Source organism: Trichoderma atroviride, chromosome 2 (genome assembly GCF_020647795.1).
Source record: "Trichoderma atroviride chromosome 2, complete sequence".
Classification (NCBI taxonomy): domain Eukaryota; kingdom Fungi; phylum Ascomycota; class Sordariomycetes; order Hypocreales; family Hypocreaceae; genus Trichoderma; species Trichoderma atroviride.
Window position 1 is genome coordinate 1186659 of NC_089401.1, and position 14749 is coordinate 1201407.

The window sequence follows — 14749 nt, forward strand, 5'->3', positions numbered from 1 at the left end:
AATAATCGTCGCTGAAGAAGAATATGGAGCTTCTTTTCCCCAGAAGCTTCTTTTCTACGCGACCCCGGATCGTCATGCTCGCTAGCGGGCCATAAGCAAATTGCGCTCTACACCGTACAAGGAAAGCGATCATCCGATGTTTGTCTGGGCGAAAAAAGCACGAGCGACACAAAAAAACTCCTCTTCCAGCATGACCACTTGCACGGACATTTTAGCGCCCACCGCTTCCGTTTATATGCAGAAAACGGAGCCCCCTTCCACGTCTCCATAGCTTCCCTCCCAACCTAGCGATGCCTTCGTTAAGAACGGTCCGCTCTAGACGTCCCCACAAAGTCCTGTGTCGGCTTTTGCAAAACCGAGCCGTCTCCACGTCCATCCGGTAAAAGCAACCCCGAAAAACAGAACTGTGCCATTTCATGTTTCTTTTTTGAGTGCAGAAATCCACAAGGGTCCAGGCACGCTTTCGGTGATCTTCCGGGAAATGGGTATCCACGAAAGCCCATCTTCTCGGTACCTATTTCACGAGTCAAGCCTATTACACGTGCAAGGAAGGAAGGGAAAGAAAAAAAAAAAAAACAATTTTCATATCAGCTGGTGATATCCCGAGCCGCGGTGCCTGCATTTGAGATTACAGCTGAAAAGCTGTGTGGCACACGGGCAGACCACTTTTACGTATCATCAAGGCACAATGCATGCATGATGCACGATGCAAACCATGGTAGAGGCTATGCACGCGTGCGTCGTAGATACAAGTACGATATATGACATTTACACATTGAGATCTGGGCCGATAGCTGTAGAAGAAAACGCAACCCGCTCGCAGTATATTAATTATTTAACAGTATTTGGTGTTCATCACATTCATTATGCTATTATGCTTCATTCAGCCATCCCCTGCTCATCTCAACCGCCTTCTCCCACCGGGCAAACTTCTTGCCAGCCTCTTGCGCTGAAATCGCAGGCTTGAAAATGGTTCGCCCCTCGTTGTTGACCTTTTCCAAGTCATCGAAGCTGTTCCACACACCCACGGCCAGTCCTGCAGCGATGGCAGCACCAAGGGCTGTCGTTTCGCGCATTCCCGGTCTGTTGACGGTAATGCCGGTGAAATCAGATTGAGTCTATAAAAAAAAAATAGTCAGTTAAATATTCTCAATCCTTCTTTTGTCAAGCTCCTTCTTAGTCGCACGTACCTGCATGATCAAATCTGAATTGCACATGCCACCGTCCACGGCGAGCTCAGCCAGCGGCTTTCCGCTGTCCTTCTCCATGGCTCGCAGAATGGCTTGTGTCTGGAAACATGTGGCCTCGAGGGTAGCGCGGGCAATGTGGCCACGCTTGGTGTAAGATGTGATACCAAAAATGGTGCCTCGGGCATCGTCGATCCAGTAAGGGGCAAAGAGACCGCTGAAAGCAGTGACAAACGTGCAGCCTCCGTTGTCCTCTACTTCCTCAGCGAGGGCGCTGAGTTCAGAGGATGACTCGATAAAGCCAAAGTTGTTTTTCAAGAACTGAACGCTGGATCCGGCAACGGCGATGCTGCCTTCCAGCGCATACATTCTCTTGCCCTCGCCAAAGTCAAACGCAACTGTGGTCAGGAGACCGTGAGTTGAGATGACGGGCTTTGGGCCGACGTTGTAGAGCAAAAAACAACCGGTGCCATATGTGTTCTTGGCGAGACCGGCTGTGAAACCCTTCTGGCCAACCAAGGCGGCGGACTGATCGCCCAAGCATCCCGTGATCTTGGTGCCCTTTAGTGAAGTAGTGGCCAGAGAGCCGTATGCCTCGGTATCTGATGAGCGAACAATCCTGGGCAGAATGACCTTGTTTCGGTCCAGACGGAACCAATCAATGAGCTCTGCGTCGTACTCCAGTGTCTCCAGATTCATAAACATTGTCCGTGAAGCGTTGGACGGGTCTGTGACGTGGATGTTGCGGGCTGTTCCGCCATTCAGCTTGAATGCCAACCAGGAGTCGACTGTGCCAAACGCAAGATGGCCGCGCTCATACGCCTCCTTGACCTCCTGGACATTTCCAAGGAGCCACAGCAGCTTGCTGACTGAAGGATACGTGGAAAGGGGAAGGCCGCACCGGCTGGTCAGTTCACCAGCGCCAATGCGGTTCTTCAGCTTGCGGACCAGCTCCTGAGATCGGGCATCGGTCCAGACAATGGCGTTGTGCAGCGCCTTGCCGGTCGTCTTGTCCCAAACAACAGTCGTCTCACGCTGGTTGGTGATGCCGACGGCAACAATCTGCTCGCGCGTGTGGCCTTGCTTCTCAAACTCCTCGACAGCGCCATCCACACAGATTTCTACGGAGGAGATGAGCTCCTCAGGATCATGCTCATGCCAACTAAACGAAAGGGGGAAATTATAAGCTTATTTCTTTCTTCGCATGCACGATACAAATACTCTACTTACCCAGGATGAGGATAGTACTGCTTAAACTCTAGCTGATGTGTCGCAACCACCTCTCCCTTCTGGTTAAAGATGAGAAACCGAGAGCTGGTGGTGCCCTGATCTATGGCTCCAACAAAGGTGGGACGAATCATGGTCTTTGATTTCCGCAGTCTCCTATCTTTGAGTCTTTTTGGGAGAAAAGATGAGAGCATTCACGAGGGGACGCAATTTGCGTTTATAGGAGAAGGAGTATGCGGAGGGAAAGGTGCGAGTACGGAGTGTGTGGCTTGCGTGGCGAAAAAAAAAAAAGAGACTTGAAAAAAGGGGCAGAAACAAGTTCCTATGATACAGACAAAACGTGCTAATAGTCAAGAGAACAAGAGAGCTTGATGATAAAAAATTGAGAATGAGAAGAAGAAAAGAAAAAGGAAGCGGAGAGGAGAGCGGAAATTACGAGGTATAATATAATAATAATAAAAAAGGGTCTGGTCAGCCAAGCCAGAGTCAGTCAGTGTGTGTCGACGAGCGGTTACGCCTAAGCGACCTCGATTCTCCGACGATGCGGTCTTCGCAGGCACGCGGCAGAAGTCCAGTGCGCTATAGTGCTCCTCACTGAGGGGGAGCCCTAAAGCTTGTGCTGCTTAGCCCCGGTGGCGCGCTCCGGACAAACTGCCTCCAGCAGGATCGAGGCTCCCAGGAAGGCAAGCCGAGTGGCTCCAGAGGCTGCGTTTTCAGCACTAAAGGGAGTGCCACATGGGAGCTACCCCTCATTCCCCAGACTGTGGAGGCGCGACGGTCACGAGGAGAGGCGAGCAGAGCCGAGCGTCGGGCGCTAAGGCGAGCAATGAGGCGCGGGTTACGTTACGGGCCTGGCCATGGCCCTGGACCTGGGCTGGGAACGAACCGGTGGAGGGGAAACTCTAGCACCAAGCTTTGCTTATAGGGGTGATTACACAGACGTGTGGTGGCGGATCGGCGATGCTTAATGTGCTGCTTAGTTGGACCGGGCATTACGTGCAAGACTGGCCGTTACGCGTTCGCCGGGCCATTACGTCGACGACTCGAGAGGCTCAACAATTAAAATGGGTTTCTGTGTTTCTGCTCCACGGGCATGGCAAAGCGCAAAAGGCAGATACCGTCATTCAGACAAAGACCGTCATCCATCGGAAACCGTCATCCATCGGTAATTGAAACTGACTCAATTGACTTTGCACATGTCATCCAATTCAGACACGCCCACTCTCAGCTGGGCATGTGCCAGAGCAACTTAGTCATGCACGGCAAAGCAGTCCAGCCAGCCATTTCCGCGCAGGCTTGCTCCTCCGGGCAAAAGCCATTTCGATAGTCTACGGTGTTGGTAGCAATTATACACAAATATTCAAAAAAAAAGCACTACAAGTCTACTCTGCAGCAGCAAGGATCCCCGCACGACGCGAGGCTGTGTGTCTGCCAGGGTCCTTTATTTTCGGGTCTCTGCAACCCGAGCCCAGCATTCAGGGACCCCGATGAGATGCCGCAGAAATAGAGCTGCCGCTATAACAAGACCTGCATCGTCCCCAAATTCCCGTCTCGGGCTCTCCCGCCCGACCTTATTGGCGACGCCTCGTCAGCCCAGCCCAGCCATCAAAAGCCCTATGCTAGCTTTGCAGCTCTCGCTCGCCTAAGCTCTGGAAACGCAGCTAGAAACGCCGCTACGCTCGGGACAAAAACGGCCAGCGTCTGGATCTTGATCGGAAAGAATAGCGAGGGTGGGGGCTGCAGCTTGGGATTGCAATACCGAATAGTCGCGCGAGGGGGGAGGCCATCCTGACCGTCCTGGCATGGCAGCACACCCTTTTGGTTAGGAAACGGATAAGCGCCCCGTCGTCCAAAGGAGCAGGCCGTTTACTAATGGAATGGCCATGGAAAACGGTTAAAGAAGCGGCCTCCCCGGTGAACGTCCATGAGCCCATCGTGGCATGGCATGGCCCTAGCCCCAATCCTCGCATTTGTGCACACACTCGACGTTGCCGCTTTGTCTCAACGGGGACATGCGCGCCGCTGCATCCATGCACCGAGCAACTAGGCTGCTTCATGTATGGACGAGCCCCAGAAGCTTAATGCCGGGTTGATCTGTCCACAGCTCTCGTCTTGTGTCTGAGATTGCGTTCCATGCTTGTGCGTCGTCGTGGCTCTGCAGAGTGCTCAATGCGTCTTTGTTCGTCTCCTGCGGCCTTCTTATATCCTCGCGGGGGGGCACCTCTTCCCCTTTTCCCTTTTTCTTTTGCCTCCTCCCGCACCGCCATTCTCCCCTTTCTTTTTGCCAAAGAGCCGTTGTCCAGTCTCACTCCGCTTCTCTGCGCTAATACCGCTCTTGCGTCCGGTCAGGTCCGACGCCGCGCGGATTCAGACCACACTGGCGTTTTGTTTTCCCCGCGAGGGTCTCACAAAAGCCCTAGCCATCCTCTTGTCTAATTTGGACAGGGAGGGGGGTATGAATTTCACATCGAAACCACCGCCACCCTTCTCACACAAAAAGACTGCGCATTGTCTCGGCCACGCCCGCTGCCCGCCCGCCAGCCATGCTCCTCCTTCTCTAGCCATGAAAAATAGTCTGTGTGACCTGATTCGGTGTAAGCCGCCGAGGGTGCGCAGGTGGGCGAGAGCGAAAGAAGCGACGACGCCCCCGTCCTTATGCATTCGAATCCCCAACTCTAGGTTGCCATTTAACACCCATCATGCGATTCCCAGTTCCCCTCACCCGTCCGGGCAAACATTAGCATTTGTAACCTTGACATCACCTGAGCTTTCGAGATACGTATTACTCGTAACTCTCTAGCGCTCTCAATCGTTTCCCGTATATCCTGGTCCTTCAAACTCGCATTGCATCCCCGTAGTAAAGGCGGGGAAGAACGTGTTCTCGATTCCCAAGATCCACAGACAATGAAGCTGTTGTTGGGACCAGATCTAATCCAATCTCTGACTGTCAGCTGTGGGAATCTTGTCATCTTCGTACACCCCCTCATCTCGCCTGCGTCTGCGTCTGCGTCTGCAGGACCGACTTACCCGATCTTTCTTGTTTGAATCCCAGCCAGCCTCAACCGCGGTACGAGTAGGGCGTGCAAGCCGTGCCAGCCCCACGAGAAACGTAAAATATCCTGTCCGTCCCTTGACCGCGTAGTATTTCATATCGCTAGCCCGGGTCGTTGAACGTGGGAGGAAAAGAAGTATAATTTAACATCACCTCCCTCCATTCTCTTTCAAGTAAACACTTGTCAATCCCTCCGCCGAGCATCGTCTCATTCTTCATGTCCATCGCCAACTCTCCAGAGACTTCAGAACTTTCCATCGAAAAGCCTACTCCTCTTCCTCTTCCTCTTTACAGCTCCAACATGGGCAATCCAAGACTTGAAGATACACCAGAGTTGGAGCTGATGTCTCCTTCTCTGGAAGAAGAGCAGCTGGCATGGAGCAGGATTCGAGAATACTGCATGGATGCCTTTTCCGAATTCTTTGGAACAATGGTCCTCATTCTCTTTGGCGATGGTGTCGTTGCACAGGTTGTCTTGAGCGGTAGCACCAAGGGTGACTACCAGAGCATCTCCTGGGGCTGGGGGTAAGTGGCCGAGCGGTTACCCGTTTCTGAGTTTTTTGTTGCTAATAACGCTTGGCGAAATAGAATTGCCGTCATGTTCGGTGTCTTTGTTGGCGGTAAATCTGGTGGCCACCTCAACCCAGCGGTGACTTTCGCCAACTGTCTGTACCGCGGCCACCCCTGGCGCAAGTTGCCCGTCTACGCCCTTGCTCAGCTTCTCGGAGCCATGGTTGGTGCCGCCATCGTGTATGGCAACTATAAGTCGGCTTTTGATGCCTTTGAGGGCGGCGCGGGAATCCGGACGGTGACTGGCCCTACAGCATCAGCCGGGGTCTTTTGCACATATCCTGCCCCTTTCATGACTCGGACAGGCATGTTCTTCTCTGAATTCATCGCCAGCAGCATCCTCATGTTCTGTATCTTTGCTTTGGTTGACCCCAACAATGTCAATGCTGGACACATGATGCCCCTTGCTCTTTTCTTCCTCATCTTTGGTATCGGTGCTTGCTTTGGCTGGGAGACGGGTTATGCCATCAACCTCGCTCGTGACTTTGGTCCTCGACTGGTTTCATACATGATCGGATATGGCCATGAGGTCTGGTCTGCCGGTGGCTACTATTTCTGGGTACGCCGGATTTCATCTTACCCCTGTGTAAACAAGCCGCTGTTGCTGACTATGCATTGCAGATTCCCATGGTAGCCCCATTCTGCGGCACCGCCTTTGGCGGGTTCTTGTACGACGTTTTCCTCTATACGGGAAACAGCCCTATCAACACTCCGATGCTGGGCCTTACGCGCCTATTCCGGCCTCGCAAGAACGTGTGGTCCAACACTCGTCCCTCAGCCATTGACACCAAAGTCTAATGGCTGCCACCAAATGCTCAACGCTTTATGAAAACAGAACGAGATGGTCTCGGGAAGATTACAGGTAAAAAATACGGTGAACCGGGGTGTTAAAAGACATTTATCCATTGTATAAAAAGGAGAAAGAGGATAAGGAAATATGGCAAAGAAGCTGATGAATTGTTTCTTGATTTTGGGTATGCGTTTATTGGAATTCGGAGTACGGTCAGATGTACAAGTACAGCGAAGGGTAATTTAGCGAGCGGCAATGGTATACAACCATGTAGTAATAATGAGTAACAGCCTAAGAAAATAGGGTGCGCCGTTGGGTATCAATGAAGCCTGTGAAGTCTGGGATGTGATATCTGCCGAGCGCCCTGAAATGGAGATGCTGCAGAGCAAGGGTACGTGTTCAAATGGGGCTTCGAGGCTGGGGTAATTGTGCAGCTGGACCAGTCTGCTGGAAATGCAAATGCAAATGCAAGACGGCATAGGTAGTGAAATGTGATGAAAGCTAGGTTCGTGATGTGCTCGGAGATTTCAGCAAGGTATATGGCCCAATTGCCACTGTTACCATGTATAGCATGAGGCAGAGCTACTGCATCTCGAGTGGCTTACATGAAAAGGGGCTGAAATGCAAACCCAGCCTTATCTAGGGAGAACAGAAGCTTTTCTGAACCCCCCTGGGCCAATGATTTGGCTCACCGGTCCTTGCTTCGTACTAAAGCATTGGTGCAATACTAGCTTTCAACACCACAGACAGCACACCGATGAGGCTGATGCCACTATCGCGAGATTCTGACAACGCGCCCTGGCACTACCAGGGTCAAGCGCTGCTAAGCGATATCTTCCAGCCATTTTGCCAAGACATTTTTCCTCTTTTCTCACTCAACCCTTGCGGTGTGAGATCCGCGACTGGTCAGAAAAGCTGCACGGGCTTCTCCGAATATGAGTTGAGAGGCAAAAGGCGACAAAGACAATGAGACCCCGGCCATGGTCACCTGGCCTCGTGCTGCAGTCTGTGGAGCTGGACGGGAAGACGGGTAGGGTTCCTCGGTTTAGAAGTGGCCTCTGCGCGATACCTGGTATCGAGTATGCACACGCCCTGCGTCTGTGCCCCGGTGGGAAACAAAGGCGGGATTGAGAGAAAGAAAACGGAAGACGTTGAGGATAACGGTCTGACACCGCCGCGTAAATCCCGGTGTGGAGCCATGATTGGATGACAGAGTCGGTAATACTGGTAGCCAGTCTGAATGCAGTTGAGTTTGCCGACCTCAGGATGTCATGAGACGACATGTGGTAACGCAAGTTTTCAGCTGAAGCGGGAGGCTGTACGTGTTTGCGCTGGACATGATAGCTGAGTCCATGGTAGGACAGCGCTGGTCTCGGCCTCGGTGTCGTCGGTAGGTGGCGGCTTGTCAGAAGCTGAGAGCACCAAAATTCCCGTTATTGGTTATTGGCGTCAATATTTGGTGGATAGAGATGCAGGACCCTTGGAGGTCTGGATGCATCTGGCTAGGAGAGTCTGGATCGTGGCTGGCTGACTAACTGTGGCTGAAGATGGCGGAATGTGGCTTGCATTACTCGGCCTGCACCATTGGCTGACATGTGACCAGCCTCTGGAACAGCTTTTTGGCTCGGCCGAGACAACGCAGGCAACGTTAACCCAATCATCGCGATGGTTGTGCAGGCCGTCTACCTTTAAGCTTATCGCGAAGCAACAGCTCGAAAAGTAAGAATGCGCCTCTTCAGTTGGTGGGATAATCCTCCATACCCAAGACAGCAACCCGGAGTGATGGCGTTCCGCCAATGGAGACAGCTGGCGAAAGCGCGGCACATCGCGAGTCTTCTATGAGTTTTGGCCTCTCACTAAAAGCCTGAGGAGAGTTTAACTCGGGAATCCTATACCGAAAATATACCGAGAACCCCAAGCGCTGGACCCATTTCGCAAGCCACAGCCGAGCAAAGTCATCAACTCCATCCACTCAGATGCGCAGCTTCGACGCGTGGCTGATCGCCCTCGGTTCTGTAAGCCCGAATCGCCCCCAATCCAGGCACTCGATCCACTCCGCCGCCGCCATATTTGGAGCACGACCCGCGCAGGTCCGTAACCCGGAGGACGGCCTGCCGCGTGATTGGCCTGGAGGCGACGACCTGAACCCTTTCAGGGAATCCGATCCAGTCCACTTCCGAACCGGGTGCACCGGGATCGCAGCCAAGAAAAGTCGATGATTGTCTGGCATGGTAGCGGTTTTCCGAGTCCGTGACATCACCTTGTTTTGTTGAGGCTGTGGTTATGAGGCTCCAACGGATAAAGTCAAAAGAAAAAGCTGCATCGGTTATGAAGCCCTGGGCACAGGACGCAAGCCACCACGTGGAATACTCCGAGGCCAGATTACGGTACCAGAAACGCAACGACTTCATTAAAGCTTGTGCAGCTGCAGCCTTACAATTTCTCTTCTCCGCCGTGCTTTCCCAATCAACTCGCCCCTTTCGTTCCACGAATCAGTGCTGCCAAGGGACCCCCCAACTTGATCGTCGCATCGACCGAAATCTCGCTGGACCCACGTCGGCATCATCCACCGAGCTCAGTTGACGTTGATTATCAAAGTCACCTCATCTGACGCAAACCCTATCTGACTTTTGTTTCTTCGCCTTTATACTCCATTTCTGGCTTTCCGTGGAAACCCACGAACCTTGATTGTTTTATCTCCTTGTCGCCGATCCCGCTTGGCCCTGGCTTCCTGCATCCTTTAAAACAACGCCTTTGCCCCCCACGACATTTTTCTACCTGAAGCCTCATTCATCGCTCTACCTCACAACAGACTCTACTGTCCGTGTTCGAGGATTTTATATTATCTGCAGACTTGCGCATCGCTGCTAATCTTGTTCGAATCTCGTCACCATGGTTGGAGGCTTCTCGCGCCTTCGGCGCCCTCTCTTGGGCCTGACCGCCGCCGCCACAGCTGGAGGCGCTGCTCTCTATGCTCGCAGCAGAATATCACATACCACTCACAAGCCAATCGCAGAGGTAAAGCGCGACGGCAATGGCCGCATTATTCCGCCATCGTTCCCCGCCGTGCCATCTCGACTCGAACAGCTCGCCGACCTGCGGCGCCACAGCAAGACAAACGAGAGCCTCGAAGAATATGACCTGCTCATTATCGGCGCGGGTGCGACTGGCGCTGGAATTGCGCTTGACGCTGTAACTCGCGGCCTCAAGGTCGCTATTGTGGATCGCGATGACTTCGCCGCGGGCACCAGCTCCAAGAGCACCAAATTGGTCCACGGCGGCGTGCGCTATCTCGAAAAGGCCGTCATGAACCTGGATTATTCCCAGCTGCAGCTGGTTATGGAAGCGCTGCATGAGCGCAAGACATTCCTTACCATCTCTCCTCACCTTTCCAACTCGCTCCCCATTCTGCTGCCCCTCCAAAACTGGTGGCAGGCTCCTTATATGTGGATCGGCACGAAAGCTTACGACTTGCTCGCGGGTTCGCAGGGCCTCGAGAGCTCTTACTTTATGAGCAAGAGCAAGGCCGCTGCCAACTTCCCTTTACTGCGCCAGGAGAAAGTGGTTGGCGCTCTGGTTTACTATGATGGCCAGCACAATGATTCTCGAATGAACGTCTCTCTGGCCATCACCGCTCAACAATACGGCGCGACTGTATTGAATCATGTCGAAGTAACGGGCTTGGACAAGGACCAGAACGGCAGAATCCGCGGCGCCACCCTCAAAGATACCCTGGGCAACGGCGATAGCAAGGAGTTCACCGTGCGCGCCAAAGGCGTCATCAACGCTACGGGGCCTTTTACCGATGCTGTCGAACGCATGGACGACCCTTCCCGCATGGCTCTCGTAGCTCCCGCTTCTGGCGCTCACGTCATGCTTCCCGGCAGCCTATGCCCGAATGGCATGGGCATGCTTGATGCAGCCACCTCCGATGGAAGAGTCATTTTCGTGCTGCCCTGGCAGGGATACACGGTTGCTGGCACGACGGACAACTCTTGCGAGATCGAGAAAGAGCCGGTTGCGCAGGAAGAAGATGTCAAGTTTATTCTCAAGGAGGTCAACAAGCTTCTGCGGCCTGAGTCGCACTTGAGCCAGTCCGATATTCTGGCAACTTGGTCTGGTACGTATCAATTCGGAATCTGATTACTCTAGATCCAGTGAAGCTAACATGGAGTAGGCATTCGCCCTCTTGTTCGGGACCCCAAGGCTAAGAACACCGAGTCTCTCGTACGAAGCCATCTTGTTACCGTTTCGCAATCTGGTCTTCTCACTTGTGCCGGTGGTAAATGGACCACCTACCGCCAGATGGCTGAGGACGCCGTCGACGAAGCCATAAAGACATTCGACCTTACACCTTCAGCTGTGTCATTCCCCGATATCAGTGGCGTCGGAATCCCTGGTCTTCAAGCTACCGGCAACTGTTTGACCAAGAACGTTCCCCTTGTCGGAGCCCACGGCTACTCGACGTCTCTTGCCTCTCAGCTCATGGAAGTCCATCATATCGATGCCGACATTGCTGAGCACTTGTCCCGCAACTATGGCGACCGCGCCTGGGCAGTTCTCTCAGCATCCAACTCCGCTGCCACCCGCCTGATCCCATCGCTTCCTTTTGTCGAGGCCGAGATTCGACATGGCGTCCGCGCTGAAGCCGCCTGCACAGCTGCCGATGTAATCTCTCGACGCACTCGCCTCGCCTTCCTTGACATTGAAAATGCTCTGCGCGCGCTCCCTCGTGTCATTGATGTCATGGCTGAGGAGCTGCAGTGGTCTGGAGAGCGAAAGCAGCATGAGTGGAAAGAGGCCATTTCATTCTTCAAGTCAATGGGATTGTCGCCGGATAAGCTGAGCATTACCCGCAAAGAAGTTGAAGCTCTGCCTGCTCTCCCAAGCAGGAAGCCTGAGGTGGCTGCTGCAGTAAAGGAGATGGAGCTGGGCAAGCTTGAGGCCAACGGTGTTTTGGCATGAGTGTGCATGAGCGCGAGTCGATTGCTTGTCGCTGCCGCAGATGCAGAAGTCGGATTTCTTGTATATAGTGTTTCTGCATAGGAAAGCGGTTTCTTTCTTTTGGAGTTTGTGATACCAGGGATATTAATTGGGTACAGAAGAAAATAAGATGTTTGACTGGATCGCGAGAGGTGCATTGCACTGGATAGAAGCAGTGGCTGGGATTTACGCATTGGGAATCATAGACAGGCGTGTCTTTTGGCCTATGGCTAGTTTTTACAGGATATACAAATAGCATTATTGACAATATCCTTGAAGCTTTACGTGATGCCGGTTGGGTAAATATCAGGATACCTAATAGTAGGTGTAGCCTTCCATGTACTGGGATCGGTTATAACACTGCCCCAAAGCGGAGCGTTGATCTGTTGTACTTTCTCAAATGGTGTCGTTTCCAGGCGGTTCTATCGTAGATGTCTTTAGCAGGGAGGTGGTTTCGCTTATCGAGAAAAGCTGTTGGAGGAGGAACCACAAAGCACAGGGCAGGTGCGCCAACTTTGTCAACCGAAGGAGGAAGTGACCATACAATCGTAAACACGCTATAAATCTCGGCCATGGGAAACTTTGCTCTTCAAACCATCTTCCAGCAGCTGCTTTTTGACTGAGCAGCTTTGTAAACATTGCTTTTTAATATCTTTCTTTTTATCACATTTGCATCACAGATTCTTTGAGACAACAGCAAACATGGCCTGGTTCAAACATGTCGCACTCTTGTTGATCGCGGCGCTGCCACGCATCACTGCTCTTCCCGTCAACGATGCCAACGATGCCAACGATGCCAATGAAAACTCCATCAGCGCCGAGGGAAGATACATCGTCACCCTCCAGAACAACATCCCAATGCCTGAAGTCAGAAACCACATGTCAAGGGTTGCGGCTATCCAGTACCGTAATTCTGGTAACCACAAGCTTCCTCATACTGGCATCGAGAAGGCATATGCTATTGGCGAGTTTCGGGCATACGTTGGAGCTTTTGACCTCGATACACTCCAGATGATCCGCAATGATACAAGGGTAAGCAGAATTAGGCACCCCAGCGATGAGAGTCATTTCTGACACAATAGCGATGTTTGCAGGTTGCGGAAATCGAGCCCGACACAGTCGTCAGCATTCGCGAGGAGACTTCATACAAGGCAGCATCTCAGTCCAACGCACCTTGGGGCCTCGCAACATTGTCCAGCAAGAGACGCAACACTGGAACCTACCACTACGATACGAGCGCCGGCAACGGAACCTTTGCCTATGTTTTGGACAGTGGCATCAACGTCAACCACATTGAGTTTGAGGGGCGGGCCTCAAATGGTTACAACGCCGTGGACGGAGATTTCACTGACATTCAGGGGCACGGAACACATTGTGCCGGGATTATCGGGAGCAAGTCCTATGGAGTGGCCAAGAAGGCACAGCTCATCGCTGTCAAAACATTCCGCAATCAGGAGACGCTCATGTCCACCGTCATGGACGCATATCAGTGGTCAGCCAACGATATTCGCACCAAAAACCGCGTAGGTCTTGCTGTAATCAACATGTCTCTTGGTAAGTGGCAGTTGAGGAAATTTGACTCTGGTGTCTGAGTGTGGCAAGACTGGCTGACGCTGCGGCAAGGGGGGGTCCTATTCTCGCGCCATGAATCATGCTGTTGAATCTGCTTTCGATATGGGCATCCTGACTATCGTCGCAGCTGGAAACGAGGGAAGGCCAGCTCGACTCGTCTCGCCAGCATCCGCGGCAAATGCATTCACGGTTGGTGCCATCGACGCCGATTGGCACCAGTGGGAGCATTCCAACTTTGGTCCAGAGGTCAACATCTTTGCTCCCGGAGTCAACATTGAATCCACATACATCAGCACAGACATGGCGACCCGAAAGCTGTCCGGCACTTCGATGGCAGCGCCTCATGTGGCTGGTCTTGCGCTGTATTTGTGTGCACTGGAGAAGATTGACAATCCAATCACGTTGAGAGAACGAATCCTGGACCTTGGCACCAGAGGTCGGATTCACAAACTCAGGGGTGAAAGCCCCAACTTGATTGCGCACAATAACCTCCACTAATCAACCTGTTTGCTGCCCTCTTTGTCTGTTTTCTTTGAGTCTGGAATAGTATCGATATAGCAGTATCATCAAGGTATCAATACAAGGAGTTTACACTGAGTTGAGGCGATCTTCCTTTTTTTCGATCTTCTTTTTTTGCAAGTACCGTAGCTGTACACGTAACTTTGAGGCTAGGGCACGGGTACTGGCAGCTGGCCCTCAATCACTCGAGAATTCACTTTTCTTTCACTTTTCATTCCGATCCCCAAACATGTGGGACCAGAGCCAGAAAACGCGTGCAGACTCTTAATCCTCAATCCTCAATCCCCCCAACTTTTTCATTTCTTCCGTTTTTTGAGCGTTTGCTATTGGTTTTTCTTTGTTTGGGTTTCTAGCCATTTTCGCTTTCTATACATGTAGTCTGGTCATGGGACAGCTGCGAAAAGTAGACCACTGACTTTGCTTGTTGTCAGTTCCCCATGTCCTGTATGTTGGCGTTATTCCAATTACTAACTGTAGCATGGTACAGTGCCTGTTTTAACATTTGATACAAGCCCGCGAGAGTTTTGGATCCGAGACGTCAGGAGGAAAATAATGAACGAGGAAAGGAAAGCATTACAGGTACAGGAGTACCTTCGGTGGCAAAAGCAGCGCAGTTAAACAGCATCCAAGGAAGATGCAATAGTCCCAGTCTCAGTCCCAGTTCCAGTTCTAGTCTCATCGCACGTCGGGAGTGAAGGACAAAAAATCACAATGAAAAGGGAAAGAAACATGTCAATGCCACCGTCTGGAGGGCACAACGTTATTGATTCGCACATCTATACTCGGCTGACGAATCTGTGGAAAAGTGAGTCGGAGTGGTGGTCTCTGGAAGAGCGACGAGATTTCATC

At 52.2% G+C, this 14749-nt stretch overlaps 6 protein-coding genes across 6 annotated transcripts; 4 read left to right on the forward strand and 2 right to left on the reverse strand.

The window, feature by feature from the left end:
- Positions 1–721: 721 nt before the first annotated feature.
- On the reverse strand, positions 722–2918 carry TrAtP1_003111 (uncharacterized protein). The gene is made up of 3 exons (XM_014087427.2): positions 2418–2918; positions 1191–2349; positions 722–1118 (listed from the first exon to the last, which is right to left on the reverse strand). The coding sequence occupies exons 1-3, from the start codon at positions 2606–2608 to the stop codon at positions 873–875; spliced, it is 1596 nt and encodes a 531-aa protein (XP_013942902.2). The 5' UTR covers positions 2609–2918; the 3' UTR covers positions 722–872.
- Positions 2919–5219: 2301 nt separating this feature from the next.
- Positions 5220–5564, reverse strand: TrAtP1_003112 (uncharacterized protein; the record flags this gene model as incomplete). The annotated part of the gene is made up of 2 exons (XM_066111751.1): positions 5220–5342; positions 5442–5564. The coding sequence occupies 2 exons, from the start codon at positions 5562–5564 to the stop codon at positions 5220–5222; spliced, it is 246 nt and encodes an 81-aa protein (XP_065967830.1).
- Positions 5565–5683: 119 nt separating this feature from the next.
- TrAtP1_003113 (uncharacterized protein) lies at positions 5684–6834 on the forward strand (the record flags this gene model as incomplete). The annotated part of the gene is made up of 3 exons (XM_014087407.2): positions 5684–5991; positions 6055–6595; positions 6658–6834. 3 exons carry the CDS (start codon positions 5684–5686, stop codon positions 6832–6834), a joined length of 1026 nt encoding a protein of 341 aa, XP_013942882.2.
- A 2063-nt stretch (positions 6835–8897) lies between these two features.
- Positions 8898–12075, forward strand: TrAtP1_003114 (uncharacterized protein). The gene is made up of 2 exons (XM_014087691.2): positions 8898–10946; positions 11004–12075. Exons 1-2 carry the CDS (start codon positions 9719–9721, stop codon positions 11789–11791), a joined length of 2016 nt encoding a protein of 671 aa, XP_013943166.1. The 5' UTR covers positions 8898–9718; the 3' UTR covers positions 11792–12075.
- Positions 12076–12511: 436 nt separating this feature from the next.
- Positions 12512–13401, forward strand: TrAtP1_003115 (uncharacterized protein; the record flags this gene model as incomplete). Its single annotated transcript, XM_014087692.2, has 2 exons — positions 12512–12841; positions 12904–13401. The coding sequence occupies 2 exons, from the start codon at positions 12512–12514 to the stop codon at positions 13399–13401; spliced, it is 828 nt and encodes a 275-aa protein (XP_013943167.2).
- Positions 13402–13453: 52 nt separating this feature from the next.
- TrAtP1_003116 (uncharacterized protein) lies at positions 13454–13879 on the forward strand (the record flags this gene model as incomplete). The annotated part of the gene is made up of 1 exon (XM_066111752.1): positions 13454–13879. The coding sequence occupies one exon, from the start codon at positions 13454–13456 to the stop codon at positions 13877–13879; it is 426 nt and encodes a 141-aa protein (XP_065967831.1).
- Positions 13880–14749: the final 870 nt, after the last annotated feature.

Excerpts from the sequence above, each read along its gene's own strand:
- TrAtP1_003111 (XM_014087427.2), bottom strand. The coding sequence starts at position 2,608 with ATGCTCTCATCTTTTCTCCCAAAAAGACTCAAAGATAGGAGACTGCGG. Across the intron at positions 2,350-2,417 it reads CAGTACTATCCTCATCCTGG|TTGGCATGAGCATGATCCTG; the intron begins GTAAGTAGAGTA and ends CCTTTCGTTTAG. Across the intron at positions 1,119-1,190 it reads ATTCAGATTTGATCATGCAG|ACTCAATCTGATTTCACCGG; the intron begins GTACGTGCGACT and ends TTTTTTTTATAG.
- TrAtP1_003114 (XM_014087691.2), top strand. The coding sequence starts at position 9,719 with ATGGTTGGAGGCTTCTCGCGCCTTCGGCGCCCTCTCTTGGGCCTGACC. Across the intron at positions 10,947-11,003 it reads TATTCTGGCAACTTGGTCTG|GCATTCGCCCTCTTGTTCGG; the intron begins GTACGTATCAAT and ends AACATGGAGTAG.